This window comes from Pelodiscus sinensis, chromosome 8 (assembly GCF_052426305.1).
Source record: "Pelodiscus sinensis isolate ZL-2025 chromosome 8, ASM5242630v1, whole genome shotgun sequence".
NCBI lineage: Eukaryota > Metazoa > Chordata > Testudines > Trionychidae > Pelodiscus > Pelodiscus sinensis.
In genome coordinates this window covers 6007941-6021543 of record NC_143059.1, presented here as the reverse complement: position 1 = coordinate 6021543, position 13603 = coordinate 6007941, and the positions used below count along the sequence as shown (strand labels likewise).

Here is a 13603-nt window from a genome sequence, read left to right as displayed (position 1 = left end):
CCCAATCGCAAATCTGATCACAGACACGCAGCGCTGGCTCACCTGGGGCTGGCTGGGTTGACCCGTCAGGGCAGCCGGTTTGGTAGGCGGGACGGGCGGTGGTGGCATTTTGGGCCCCTCCATGCTACAGCCACTCAGCTCCTCTGCCTTCGGCTGGCAAGAGCAAGACAAAGAGCGGTGCCTTTAGTGCAAAACGGTGCAACGCTTTCGGGAGCTGCCCCCATGGCCGCTGCAAAACCTGGCAGCTGCTGGCCTCGGATCTGCGGCTAGCCGAATACGGGAGCAGGAACGAAAAGAAATGAGGAACACACCCCCCCCTCCAGCTTAGTCCCAGTAAGCTGCCTTAGGGCAGCGCTGGAGACAGGTGTCTCAGTTTTGCCCAAGTGCTGCAGTGCAGCTGGAAGGTGGCTGGCCCCACAGCACAGAGCATCCAGTATTTACTCCCAGGCGGCCCTCAGCACCCAGAGCACAGCCCCAGGGAAGTCAGGCCATGCCACAGTCATGGGGGCGGGGGGCAGGGGTGCAGCACAGCTGACCCCAGCAACGGTGCCGTGGTCACTCCCCCAGACCCAGCTCCAAGTTGACTGGCAGGCACACAGCCACCAGGATGAGGCCCCCATGACCCCTTGGGCACGCGGGGGGGTGCACGTGCAGTCCCTATGCATGAAGCGGGAGCTGAGCGGCGCGAGGGCCCGGGAGGAGACGCACCTGCTTGCTTCTCAGCTCAGGCAGAGGCCGGGTCGGTGGCTTCGGCTTCACCTAACAACAGGGTGCAACAGACTCAGTCCTTCAGGCCCAAACCGGCTCCCGCCAGGTGCCCCCCGCCCCGGTACACAGCTCAGCGACGCCCACGGTGAAGGCGGGGCCCTGGCCCGAGAGCAGGCAAAGACCAAGGCTGCAGGACAGCCTGGCTCTGGGCTGGGCCATGTGAAGGGGGGTGTTTGAACCGTGCTGACACTTTCCGCACCAGGCAAGGGCCTCGCCAGGACCCTGGCCGGGGGGCAGCTACTCCGAGGGCAGCACCTGAGGGGGTTTGAGATTCAACCCACCAGCACGGCTGGCATGTCCGGGGCAGGGGTGAGGGCTGGCCGGTGGATCGCTCCCATGGGGCTGGGGAATGGGGGACAGCACCCCTGAGCCCCACCCCTGGAGGAGCAGTGGGGGACAATCGGCCCCTGGGTGGGGCGATCGCAGCCTGGAGCACTGCAAGGCGGCCTGGCAGGAGGCGAGGGCGCTGGGGGGTGGGGAGGAAGCCTGGCTGAGGTAGGCTTCAGGCAGGGAGGTGCCACCCTGGGCAGGCCCGAGGCACCTGCTGTCCAGCGCCACCCTCCAGTGGGCATGGGGGGCGCTGCCATTCGGGTCCCCCTCCCCTGCGTGAGGAGCAGCGTTACCTCGCCAGGCGCCGCTCCGGGCTTCGCAGGGACCAGAGGGGGAGGTGCCACGCTGGCTCTCACTCCAACCTAAGGCAAAGGCAGAGAACAGAAAGCCGGGCTCAGATCACGCCGTCGTGGGTCAGTGAAAACACTGGGGCTCCAGTCAGCCCGGGGCCCGCTGCACACGGCAGCCGGTGCCGGGTGTGGGGGGGGGCGCAGTGACGGGCGTGCCCCTCGGCCGGCCCGTGGCCGTGACACGCGAGGGCGGGAGTGGAAGGGCAGCGCGTGCAAGCACCTTTCCAGCGTGTCACATGCGCTCGGGGCAGCCCAGCATGGCGCTCCCGGTGCTGCATCTAGCCCGGGCCTGCTCCAACCCTTCCTCTGCGGGCTCCTGCCAAGGGCACAAAGGCCCATCTGGCTACAACCTGCCCATCCAGGCCTCAGCCTGTCCTCCCACAGGGCTCCTGCCCCAGCTGCAGGGCCCTGCTCCCCGCAATTCTTTGGGCCCCTGGTGCTGTGCCCGGAGGCAGCAGCTGTGCCCTGGGAGCTGCTCGTGACAGGGTCTGGCTAGCGCTGGTCACGGCCCGGGAGCCAGGCAGCGGGAGAGGTGGGGTATAAGGGTGTCCTGAATTGCACTTCATGCAGCCTTGCCCGGTAGGAAGCTGCCTGCCTGGGCGGGGATTCCCTGGGCTTTGGAATGGCTCATTCATCGTGTTGCCACCGGGCCCAGGAGATAGTTCCCCAAAGCCGCTCAATCACCTGGAGCTGGAGGCAAGACGCAAAGTGCATCTCTAGCCTGGGAAACTGGAGAAGTGGCCCGAAATACACAGGGTGACGTTCCATAAGGACAAATGGGAACCCTCAGTTCACACATGCACCATGGGAAGTGGCTGTCTGGGAAGAATCACCGTGGTAAGGGATCGAGGGGTCAAGGTGGACCACACGCTACAGGTGAGCCAACAGGGTGACACTGCTGCGAAAAAGCAAACAGCATTCTGGGATGCATGAGCAGGAGAGCTGTGAGCAAGACACAAGTCCTAACTCTCTACTCTGTGCTGACTGGGTCTCAAGCGGAGAACTGGGTCCAGGTTCTTGGTGCCACAGTCCAGGAAAGATGTGGACAAACGGAAGAAAGAAGAGCAAGGGAAATGATGAAAGAGCCAGAAAACATGAGCTATGAGGGAAGACGGGGGAAATGGATTTGTTTAGTGCAGAGACAGTGAAGAGGGGACATGGGAGCCGTTTTCAAGGTGCTACACGGAGGAGGGAGAAAAAGCGTTCTTAGCTTCTGAGGATAGGACAAGAAACAACGGGCTTAAACTGCAGCCAAGGCCCTTTCGGTTGAACATTAGGAAAAAGCTCCCTGTCAGGGTGGTTAAGCACTGGAATAAACAGCCTCGGGAAGTTGTGGATTTTCCAACACTGGAGATTTTTGAAGCAGATTAGACAGACCCGTCAGGGCCGGTCTAGATAATACTTCATCCTGCCATCCTCTCCTGGTCCTTTCCAGTCCTCTGATTGATTCTACGATAGCTGGGTGTTCGCCTGGGTGGGGGCTGATCCAGGGACCAGGCCCATCCAGTACTGTCCCAAAATGAGATGTTGACAGAGGAGGTTTTGGAACAAATTGATAAAGAGGTTTTGGAACAAATTGATAAAGAGTATTAAGTCCCCAGAGCCAGAGGGGACAAGAATGCGGAAAGAACTTCTATGAAACGACAGAACTACTATGTGCTATTTGTAACCTAGCGCATAAATTAGCCTCTGCATTTGATGCCTGGAGGAGACCTAATGTAATGACCATTTTTTTAAAAAGCTCCAGAAGCGATCCTGTCAATTACAGGCCAGTAAGCCTAATCTGGCAAACGGGTTGCAACTCCAGTAAAGAGCAGAATGATCAGACACAAGGTAAAAACGATTTGCTGGGACAGAGTCAACACACGTTTTAAAAAGCGAAATGTCTCCCCAATCTATTAGATATTTTGAGGGGAAACAACAAACGTGAACCAGGATGATCCAGTAGATATAGGCTACGTCTAGACTACGATCCTCTTGCGGAAGAGCAAATGCAAATGGAGCACTCATTTGCATATGTCGCACTCTCATTTGCATTTCCTCTTCCTTTCCCTTTTGCGCAACAGGTTTTTGCGCAAAAAAGCGCTGTGCGGACGGCGCCTTTTTGCGCAAAAACCCCCTTTTGCGCAAGAGCCGTTCTTCCTCATTTTTTGCTCTTCCTCAAGAGGATCGTAGTTTAGACGTCGCCATAGTGTACTTGGACTGCCAGAAAGCCCTTAACAATATCCCTCATTAAAGGCTCTTAAGCAGAGTAAGTTGTTCTAGGATAAGAGGGAAGATCCTCCCATGGATCGATAACCGGTTAAAAGACAGGAAACAAAGCTAGGAAACAGCTTCAGTACGAGAGATTAGTTTAGAAAAGAGATGAGTGAGGTGGGCTATGTAGAGTTCTATACACTCATACAGGATGCGAAGAAAGTGAATAAGAAAGTGTTATTTACCGCTTCCCGTAACACAAGGAATGACCAGGGAGCAGGTTTAAAACACACACAAGGAAGTACTTCTTCCCACCCCACACTGACAGACTGTGGAACTCCTCGCCAGGGGATGCCTGCGAAGGCCAAAGTATAGCTGGGCTTAAAAACAATGAGATCCATTCATGGATGATTGGCCTCACAATGGCTATTAGCCAGCACAGTGAGGAGTGTAGCCCCCGTAGCCTCTGACTGCCAGAGGGTGGGAGCGGATGACAGGGAATGGATCACTAAGTTATTGCCCGGTTTAGTCCTTTCTCTCTCGCATCTGGCATCGGCCACCTTTGGAAGACAGGCTACGGGGCTTGCTGGGGCTACGGGGAAGAGGAGTACAAGGGGAGTGCTCCGTCATTCGTAGTCTTTCTCTCCAAGTTCTTCCTCACCCTAGATCTAAGGGCCAGGCAGAAATTTCTGAGGGACACGTAACTCAGCAAGGCAGAAAATTCAGTCGGAATGGCTGCCCGGGCAGCCTCCTGGCAAGAAAGGCAGCGTCCAAGGGAGGCGAGGCTTGCCAGCAGAGAGGGTGAGGAACAAGGCTAAGCCTCTCCACGGCTCAGCTAAAAGAATCTAAACTAAAGCGATCTACAGCTGAACGAGGCGCTGGGAGGGAATCACATGAGAGCTCCCGCTCAGGCTGAGGCGGCTGAGGAGGCTCTGAGGGCGGGTCGCTCGTGCGGCTCTAGAGTCTCGGAGTCAGGCCTGAGGCAGGGCGCACAGAGACGCCGAACAGCTCGGCTCCGAGGCCCACAGGCTGCCAGCCCACCCGAAGCGCAGCACCCACAGGGACACGGCTCGACAGACTGCCGTGTTCTCCGGTTAGGGCAGCCTCCAAGAGTCCATGCCGCAATCCAGGCATGTCCACTCGGCTCCCTCCAGCACGGCGTCCCTTCACCGTGGCGCACAGGCCGTGCTCCGCCCCAGATGGGAGGGCAGGAGCGGGGTGCAGTCTGCCCAGGGCCCCACAGCGGCGACTCCCGGCCCCTGGATTCATTGCGCTCAGCTCGGCTGCACCGAGGGGTGTTCAGCAGACTCCTGCTGAGAGGGCAGCGGTGACAGCCTCAGGCACTGGACAGCACAGGGGCCACGGACCCACAGCGGTTCCCAGGAAGAAGGCTGGCCCAGGCCGGTGACGTACCTGCTCCGGTTTGGCTGGGCGCGCTAGGGCGCTCCGACTGGCGCTGCTGGCCACCGCGGGAGGCTGAGAAGGGACACAGAGAAATTATTGGCTTCCCATCCCTGAGGAGGTGAGCAGGACCCAAAGCGACCCAGCGGCGTCCTACCCCAGGAGGCACATCCCCCGCTCCCATGCCCCAAATGGAGAGGGGCTTGCCCCAACTGGCCATGACCCATGCCCACCGAAGGGAGACACCCTCCCCGTCCTGCCAGGGCCCAGCCCAGCCTGCCCTGAGCAAGGGGAGGGGCCGACCCCACACACCCAGCTACTCAGGCCGAGGAGCCGCCAGCCCAGGGCAGAGCAGGGCCCCTCGAACCCAGCTGCTCCTCTGCCTGGGCTCCAGCGGCTTGAAGCCCCTAATGGCCAATGCAGCCAAGAGAACAGCCCTACCAGCGGGTAGCCATGGTAACCACCCTTTAGGGCCGAGCATGATCCACACACGGGGCTCTCCTGGGGGCAGTTAGTGAGGGGATCTGCCCCTCCACACCTCAAATCTGGGTCTGCCCCGGTGGGGCTCACACAGCTCCAGGCTCCCGCACGGAGCGTGTGCTATGGGGCCTCTGCCCGGCAGCCAGCTCCTCTGATGTGGCGGAAGATCCCCCGTACGGCCCCATTCCCCACGTTTTAACTGGATTCGGGGGGACGGGGAGAGTCCTGGGGAAGCCCAGGCACAGCTACAGCCTGGGATGCAGGGGGATAAGAGGGTCAAGCTACGGGACCATCCCTCCACTCCAAGGACTGTCCCGACCCTGGGCGTCTGGCTCCACTGAGGGGCGCTGATGACACCCGGCTGCCCAGCAGTAGCAGAAAGCACCACCAGGAGAAGCTGCAGCTCTTAGGGCCAGGCCTGCCTCCCTCAGCCCATCCCTATGCTCAGATTCACACCAGGCTGGGTTTGTTCCCCGCTCCCGCTGGAGAGGGCAACAGGCTCCGAACTGTGTCTCTGGTGTGATCGTCGGGGTGACAGGCAGCCGCCCGACTCCCCTTTCCACAGCAGCATTGCAGGGACGCCATCACCAGGAGCCCAGCATCCCCCACGAAAACACTCCAGCCAGAGAGCTGCCCTCCTGCTCCCTCGGCTGCCGGCCCCACGTACCTCAGGGGGCGGCCGGCTGGGAGCCAGGGGCACGGACCTGGGGCTCGTGAGGTCTGAGGTGGTGGCGATCAGGTTTGGGCTGCCGATGTCACAGCTCTGCAGCTCGGGCCTCACGCTCCTGCTGTGGCTGCTGCCCTCTTGAAACAAGGGGTTGGAGAGCCCCGCCGCGGTGTTGGTCACAATCCGCCTGAAACACACGGCCACAGCTGAACGTGGCCCCCACGGCTCGGCGGCAGCGAGGCACAGAACAGCCCAGGGCTCACCAGGCCCTGCTGCCTTAGTAACGTGCCACGTGGGCCTGTAGCTTTCCCCAGGGGGCTTTGGGCGGGGGTTTCTCAGCCCCGGGGCGGGGCGTAGAGTGAGCCCCGGCTCCCCTCTCTGGGACATGACGCACAGAGGGGCTCTCGCCTCAGAGAAGCTGCTGCCCCTTCCCTCAGGCTCCAGCGAGGGGCGTCACCCCCCGGCCCAGGCGTCGAGCTGAGCAGCAGACACCTCTCCGCCCAGCGCCCTCAATATTCCCCTGCCACCTAGAGGGGACAGGGACAGGGCCCTGCCAGCACCAGGGCCTTGCAGCTCCTTGTTCGACAGGACCACGATGCTCAGCAGGGAGATGCCTGGCCAGGCCCATCAGAAGCTCCTGCTGTCCAACAAGGGGTGGACAGGACTTGGGCCCAAGCGGCTCCTCCCGAGCAGGCCGCTCGGAGCAGGCAGCGGATGAAGAGGGTGCAGGAAGGGAGAGCCTGGAGCGGCTGGTGAGGAGGGGTCTGGCGCCAGTGGGTGGAGGGTCCGTTTTTCAGGGATTCGGGGCACACCGCTTCCCACGCCTGACACTGCTCAGACCCCTTGTAACTGCAGCTCCCGTGCTGCGGCCAGACAGCCGCTTCTGTGGGCAGCGGGCTGGGCTTGTCAGGGCGGGTCACAGTGACAAAAACCACCGAGGCAAACTGACCCCCTCGGCGGATGGGCAAGTGTGGAGGAGCCAAGGGGGAACGAACTCCTCTCCCCCACGGGCCATCGGGGAGGGGAAAGCAGGGGACGCCTGCCTCTCAGCACAGACTCTGACAAGCACCCGGATATCGGGAGCCAAGCAGAAGTGCTAGTGGGGGGGGGGGAAGGGAGACAGGTGGGGGGGCTGCAGTCTGTCCACCCAGCTGTCTCATCCGCCCGTCGCTTGCGCCCCGCCGCAGTCTGGCTGTCGCGTGTCCTAGGGGACGCTGGGCAGGGAAGAGCCGCCTTACCCTTTCTGGAAGTATTTCCTCCCATTGCCTTTGTAGAACACGACGCCTCCGATGACCAGCACGGCTCCCAGGACCATCATGGCCACCACAGCTGCCACGATCACACTGCTCCCACCTGTCGAGACCCAGAGGGAGGGTCAGGGCGGGTGGTGTTCCCCTTCCCCTGGCGTGGCGACTCTTGGCAGGGGTTGGTTTGGTCCCTCTCTGCCTTGTGTAGGAAACTCTGGACGTACCCAGAATTCAGTCACCCAGCTCAGCCCACGGTGAGCAGGGCAGGGCCAGACTGCCCTTGGCGTTCCAGGGCTTTGGCCGATCTGAGCTGCTCCTGAAAGGAGTGTGTTGCCCAGTCTCTCAAACATCACAGTCAGGACCTTGCTGCTGCCTGTTTCCTCCCACAGATCCATCCCAATCCCTGCCCTCATGGCCCTTAAACAAAAGGCCGTATTTCTTCATGCAATGCACAGTTAACCTGTGGAACTCCTTGCCAGAGGATGTTGTGAAGGCCAAGGCTATAACAGGATTCAAAAAAGAGCTAAATAAACTCATGGGGGATAGGTTAGCCTGTTAGCCAGGATGGGTAGGGATGGTGTCGATAGCCTCTGTTGGTCAGAAGCTGGGAATGGATGACAGGCGGGATCACTTGATTCCTTGCGCTGTTCATTCCCTCTGGGCACACCTGGCATTGGCCACTGCCAGAAAACAGGACCCTGGGCTAGCCGGACCTTTGGTCTGACCCCGTCTGGCCGTTCTCCTAGTGAGCACTGTACCTGGCACAATCTCCGACAGCTTCCGCTCGCAGTAGGGCGCGGCCCAGCCGGGCTCACAGTGGCACTCCCGCTTGTGGTTGCAGACCTGAAATCCAATCCGGCAGGTCAGGGACCCGGCCGCAGCGCTGCTCCTCTGACGGAGCGTTGCAAAGGGAAGGCCTGGACTCAATCCTGCGGCCTCTACCGTGGTCACCCTCCTGTCGGCTTCAGCACCACATTGGCTTTACCGAGCAGGCATGCGGCCCTGGGCCCCTCGCAGCTGCTGCACATTTGCCCTGGACTCAGGAGCACGACTGGTGAGTTCTCATGAACACACTGACGCTGGCAGCCGGCTCTGGGCGACTCCGGCCCGGGAATCGGCCCCACAGTGTCTGTTTGCGGTGCAACAGGGTGCCACGCTGCTGTGCCCCCTTTGTCGCGCTCAGCACCAGCCCCCGCCTGGGACAGACCGAGCACCCGCGAGCAGCTCACAGCTGGCCCACCCGGGCCGGGCCTCCCGCGCTCCCTGCTGCTGGAGGAGACGATGTTCTGCCGAGCTCGGTCCCCCCCATCCTGGGCCAAACTGCTCCCCAGCCCAAAGTGCCCGGTGAATGGCAGGGCAGCGCTCCACGGGAATCTGGCCCGAGCCGGAGCAGCCACGCTGACAGAAGCCACGTGCCGTGGGGGTTCTGGTGGGGACGTGGGGCCTGTGATCACACGGAGCCCACACAGCCCGGGCACAGGTGGCTTGGGGCTGCATGCCCCGAGGGAGGGGAGTGGCCAGACGTAGTAAATGCACCTTGGGGGCCACGGGTGACTGGTGGTGGTGTTCAGGAGGCGCCCGCCCTCCCCGCCAACATTTCAATCGCTAAATGGCGTGGCCCCACCCGCCTCCTGCCTTCACCCCCCTCCGGGCGCCTCGGGAACACGGCAAGTCGCTGGCTGAAAGGCAGCCCATCACGGGAGCAGGCAGCAGCACCCGGGTGTCGACGCCCTGCACTCCGGCCAAGCGCGGGCCGTGTGGGGCTGCAGGACAGGGAGGGCAGCTCTGAGGTCAGACCCAGAATGGGGTGTGGCCAGGGGGAGGAGAAGCGCTGAGAAGCCAGGGGAGACCCCGCAGGGCTTGGGGCACATGTCACAGACACATGGGGTCCGTGGGCAAAGCCCCGTCAGGAACAACACTTAGCACCTTCCACCCGCGCCTCCCAGCTCTCCACGGCACCGTCCGCGCTCCGATTCCCCAGAGGAGCAATCTGCGGCACAGTCGCTCCTGTACAGTCGGAGGACACCCAGTGGATCGTGGCCGTGCTGGCCCCTTGGTGGGTGCTGGGTAAACCAAAGGAGGGGCGAGCGTCCTTTCCCCGGCCTGAACCTACCCCGTGGCCGTTGCACTTTGCAGAGCAGTTTTTGGCACCGTAAATCAGGAGGTCCTGGCAGCGCCCGGCATAGCAGACCTGGAAGGCGAAGGCAGAAAGCTTTCAGCACCGTGTGCACTGGCACCCTGCCCCGCGGCTGCTTTCCAAACGCAGGCCTCTCCCTCCCCACCAGCAGCCCCCGGGGCACCCCCCCTGCTCCCCGCAACCCAGCGAGCGAGGACGTGGGCGGGGCGCTCACCATTTCCTCCCCGCACTTGGTGCCCGTCGGCACCAGCACAAGGCTCGCCACCATGTCGCTTTCTTCCTTGTCCGTGAGCACCGCTTTGCAGGTCACGCCCCCGAACGACAGGGAGTGGAAGCCGCCCCCGCCGACCGGGCTCCTGCTCCCGCTCAGGCAATGCAGCGTGCCGCACTTGACGTCCCTGCGGGCAGAGTGAGCGGCGGGGTCTCAGCTCGGCTTCGTCTGGCACGGCCCCGAAGCCTCCCCCCAGCCAGCGCCCCTGTGGACCAGCTCCTCTGCCTTTTGCAGCTCTGCATCGCAGAGGGGAGCTCACCCGCAACCCAGCGAGTGAGGGGCGTGAGCAGGCCCAGCTCAGCAGCTCCTGGACCGAGATCACCATATCCTGTGGCACACCGCACCAAAGACCTGCCCCGGCTCAGCAGGGCTGCATTTCCCTACGCTGGGGCTCCCCTTCCCTCTCTCCTCCTGGCAGGAAGATTATCTCCGGTGTTTCCTCCCGGGCTCTGGCGATAAGCCCACAGGGAACGCAGAACCCATCTCCAGCCCTTTCATGAACGCGGGGTCTCCTCCACTCCCTTTACAGAGCCTGGCAGATCGCCACGCAAAACTGCAGGCATGCGGAGGAGACGCCCTGCCTCCCTGCCAGGTCCAGTCGCTTAGAGCCACTGTCCGCCGGGTGGTCCTTGGCAGTGGGACGGAGCCCTTTCTGTGGCTGCCCGTACCACCAGGGAGTTGGGAGCAGGGTGGGAGAACAAAAATTCCACTCCCATAAGCAGGAAGGAAATTTCTCTTCTCTGTTCTCTTCAGGGTCGGCGCACACGCCGTTGGAGTCTGCCCTGCCACGCCGGCCAGTTCTGGGATGGCTTCCTGAATCAGGAGGCAAGGTACCCAGAAGCCAGTGTGGAGGGTCCTGGAGACCTCCTCATCTGGAAGCTATTGGCCACTCTTCGCTACAGCCGGCGCATCAGTGGAGGCGGAGAGAGAGGAGTGAGTAGGATCATGAGGAGATGCCTGTTGGAACCGTTGGTACCTGCAAGCCTGGAGCTCCCTTTTCTTCTCCGTGCTCGGACAGGCACAGCGAGCAGTACGACCTCGAGAAGATGCCGGCAGTAAGGCTCACAATACGAGACGCGGGATTGGGTGGGTAGAGGGGATCCCAAGGGAATTGCTACCAGTGGTTCCTGACGGAGTCGTACCAAAACCAGCAAGCAGGACTCCTTGAGTATCTGTCAGGGCTGTCTCCATGGAGATACTGGAAGGGCTCATCTCCGCCTCATCCAACTCTAAAAACTGCGCCACTGGTAGCAGTGGAGTTGTATTAGGCCACTCCTGACAGGTGTGGAGACAAGACACCAACACAGACTCCTTCTCTGGAGTGAGAACACCCCTCAGGAGGGCCAGGCCAGAGGGAAGCAGAGATTGTCCATGTGCTCCAAGTCTCCACACGCCCTGATGTCTGAGGGGTGCCGGCAGTCCAGCCCCATGGCCCGGTGTGTCCATGGCAGCGGGGCGGTGCTCGAACGGACGAGGGAGTACGGACACTGAGTCTGGCCCAGCGCTTGTGGACGGAGCCGGTGAACGTCGGTCCCCACGATTTGGTAGCAAGGTGGCCGACAGCACTGGCGGATCTTTCTTTTCAATTGCTTTGTCATCCAATGTGCATCCAAGTGTTTAGCACGGCGAGTTCCTCAGGTTCCAGGCGTGAAGCTTCACTTGTCCTGGACAGGCTTGGGGAGAGAGCACGTCTCTTATGGATGGTCCTCAACGGGATCTATCCTGATGTCCAATAGAGAACCTCCTACCCTCATGGGGAGCCCCGGACGAAGAGTCTTTGATCTTCAGCGGTGGAGGCTCTGTTCCTAGACATGTGCTTGTAGGGGCGCTGCTAGTTAGTACAGCACGTGTAGGCCAATGGACACAGCCTGGAAGAGGGTCCATACTCAGGGGCGTATGCATACCCACGCAGGGAATACACATAGGCACCCTCTCTCTTAGAAGCTACTGCTGTCCTATCCTCAAGGTGGAAAAGACTCTGGCAGACGCAGCTCTTACAGGCTCATCTCGCTGCTGACTCATGGCACAGATGTTAGCAGAAATACTAGCTAGCCGGCTGCAGTCCACGCCCTTGGTTTAAATAATCTCTCATCAAACGGGGTTGCCTAAAGACAGAGAACGTTAAACAAGACTCCTTGGAATCATCCATAACGCCAGATCCAAGAGAGATCCATTTCTCTTGTTACCGTTTGACGCAGAGCAAGAATTTAGCGTGGACATGTTCCATCGTTCATAGAACTAGGAGGAGGCTGGTAACCAGATATCGCAAATGGGTAACGCCCCTGAAGCTTCCTAATGGAAATCATCACACAAAAGGAAATGAAGAACTAATCTCTCATCTGCGATTAGCAGCTGGGCTGACAGCCTCCCTGGCAAAACGAAAAACAGCGGAATCCCGGAGTGGTTCAAACAATATGAAAGTTTGTTATGGAAAAACGAGCCTGCCGGTTATATAATCACTATCCAGACAAAGGACCGTCCCCTGCGAAAGAACCAGCGCACCTGCCCAGTTGTTTTTATGGTTTTTCATGAACGTTTGATAGACAAGCCTGGTCTGCCACGTATGTGCGATCCGACCCCTCACTGAACTGAAGAGAACGGCTGGAAATGATGCGGCTTGGACAGTGGGGAGGCGCTCGCTGTGTAAGATGGGAACCCCTGTTACACGCAGAGAGCCACCACTCACATTACCGCACAGTGTTTCTGGACGCCCCGCTGTCACGGTGACTGTGCTGCCGAGGCTATTTGCATAGCGAGGGGGGGGTGAACCTGGTGAAACCTCCTAGAGAAAGACGTGGTTTGATATTTTGAAAAGTGCCCGTGTCACTGAAAGGGAGGGGCTGCAGCAGGGGCCCCTCACAATGGCCTGGACCTCCAGCGTGGAAGCACCACCTCTTCCCTGTGGCCATGTCCTCCCTGCGGACCAGCTCACGACTCTCTCAGCCCCATGAGCTCCCTTCCCATTGGAGCAGCTCACAATGGCTCTGCCTCCACCCCACAGCTCCCTCCCCCTTGGGCCCAGCTCACTGCACTACCACACACACACACACACACACACACACACACACACACACACGGCACTGGGTGCTCACTCTCACACACACACACACACACACACACACACACACACACACACACACACACACACACACACACGGCACTGGGCGCGCTCACACACACGGTACCGGGCGCGCTTACACACACCCAGCACTGGGTGCTGCAGTTCCTTACTTTGGGCTGCAGGGCCTTTTCCCGTTCTCTGTCAGGCACTTCTGGCGGCTATTGTACTCAAAGCAGATATCAGGGGCCACCTGTGCCTCTGTGGGGACACAGAAGAGCGGACGTTGGTGTTTCCCCAAGGCGCGCTAACCGGTGCCTGTGCGAGCGGCACGCGGTCGCCTCTGCCCGCCTTTCCCCCAGGCCAGGCACCCCCCTCCCCTCCGGCATCTCCTAGCCCTCATCACCCCTCCTGTCAGGAACTGATGATAAAACAATGCCCATCCTGGCGCCTGCCAGCCAAGATCCCAAAGCGCTGCGTAAACATTAAGGCCAATATTTTCAGGAGCAGCCTCAGATATCAGGGGCCCGACTTAAGGTACCTCAAAGCCCCCCAATTTGGTGCCCAGAGTGGTTGATTTAGCTTCGCCCGTCCCGCCTGCCCTGCACACAGGGAGGTGGGGAAACAGAGTCACAGAGCGGCCAAGGCCAAGCTTGTCGGCGTGGCCCCCTAAGCTCCTATCCTGCAGTTCAGAGTGC

At 60.5% G+C, this 13603-nt stretch overlaps 1 protein-coding gene across 3 annotated transcripts in view; it reads right to left on the bottom strand.

The window, feature by feature from the left end:
* The window catches only part of ADAM8 (ADAM metallopeptidase domain 8), a 58593-nt gene that overhangs the window by 4503 nt on the left and 40487 nt on the right, over positions 1-13603 (bottom strand). For all 3 annotated transcript variants that reach the window (XR_016350140.1, XM_075934688.2, XM_089780042.1), the window contains exons 15-24: positions 13079-13166; positions 9791-9974; positions 9553-9630; positions 8198-8282; positions 7431-7545; positions 6193-6379; positions 5058-5120; positions 1392-1460; positions 709-759; positions 43-153 (exon numbers count right to left, since the gene is read on the bottom strand). Coding sequence is in view for 2 of the 3 variants with exons in the window: in XM_075934688.2 (XP_075790803.2) it covers positions 43-153; positions 709-759; positions 1392-1460; positions 5058-5120; positions 6193-6379; positions 7431-7545; positions 8198-8282; positions 9553-9630; positions 9791-9974; positions 13079-13166 (1031 nt within the window). In the remaining variant the exon portion in view is untranslated. The remainder of the gene's footprint in view (positions 1-42; positions 154-708; positions 760-1391; positions 1461-5057; positions 5121-6192; positions 6380-7430; positions 7546-8197; positions 8283-9552; positions 9631-9790; positions 9975-13078; positions 13167-13603) is intronic.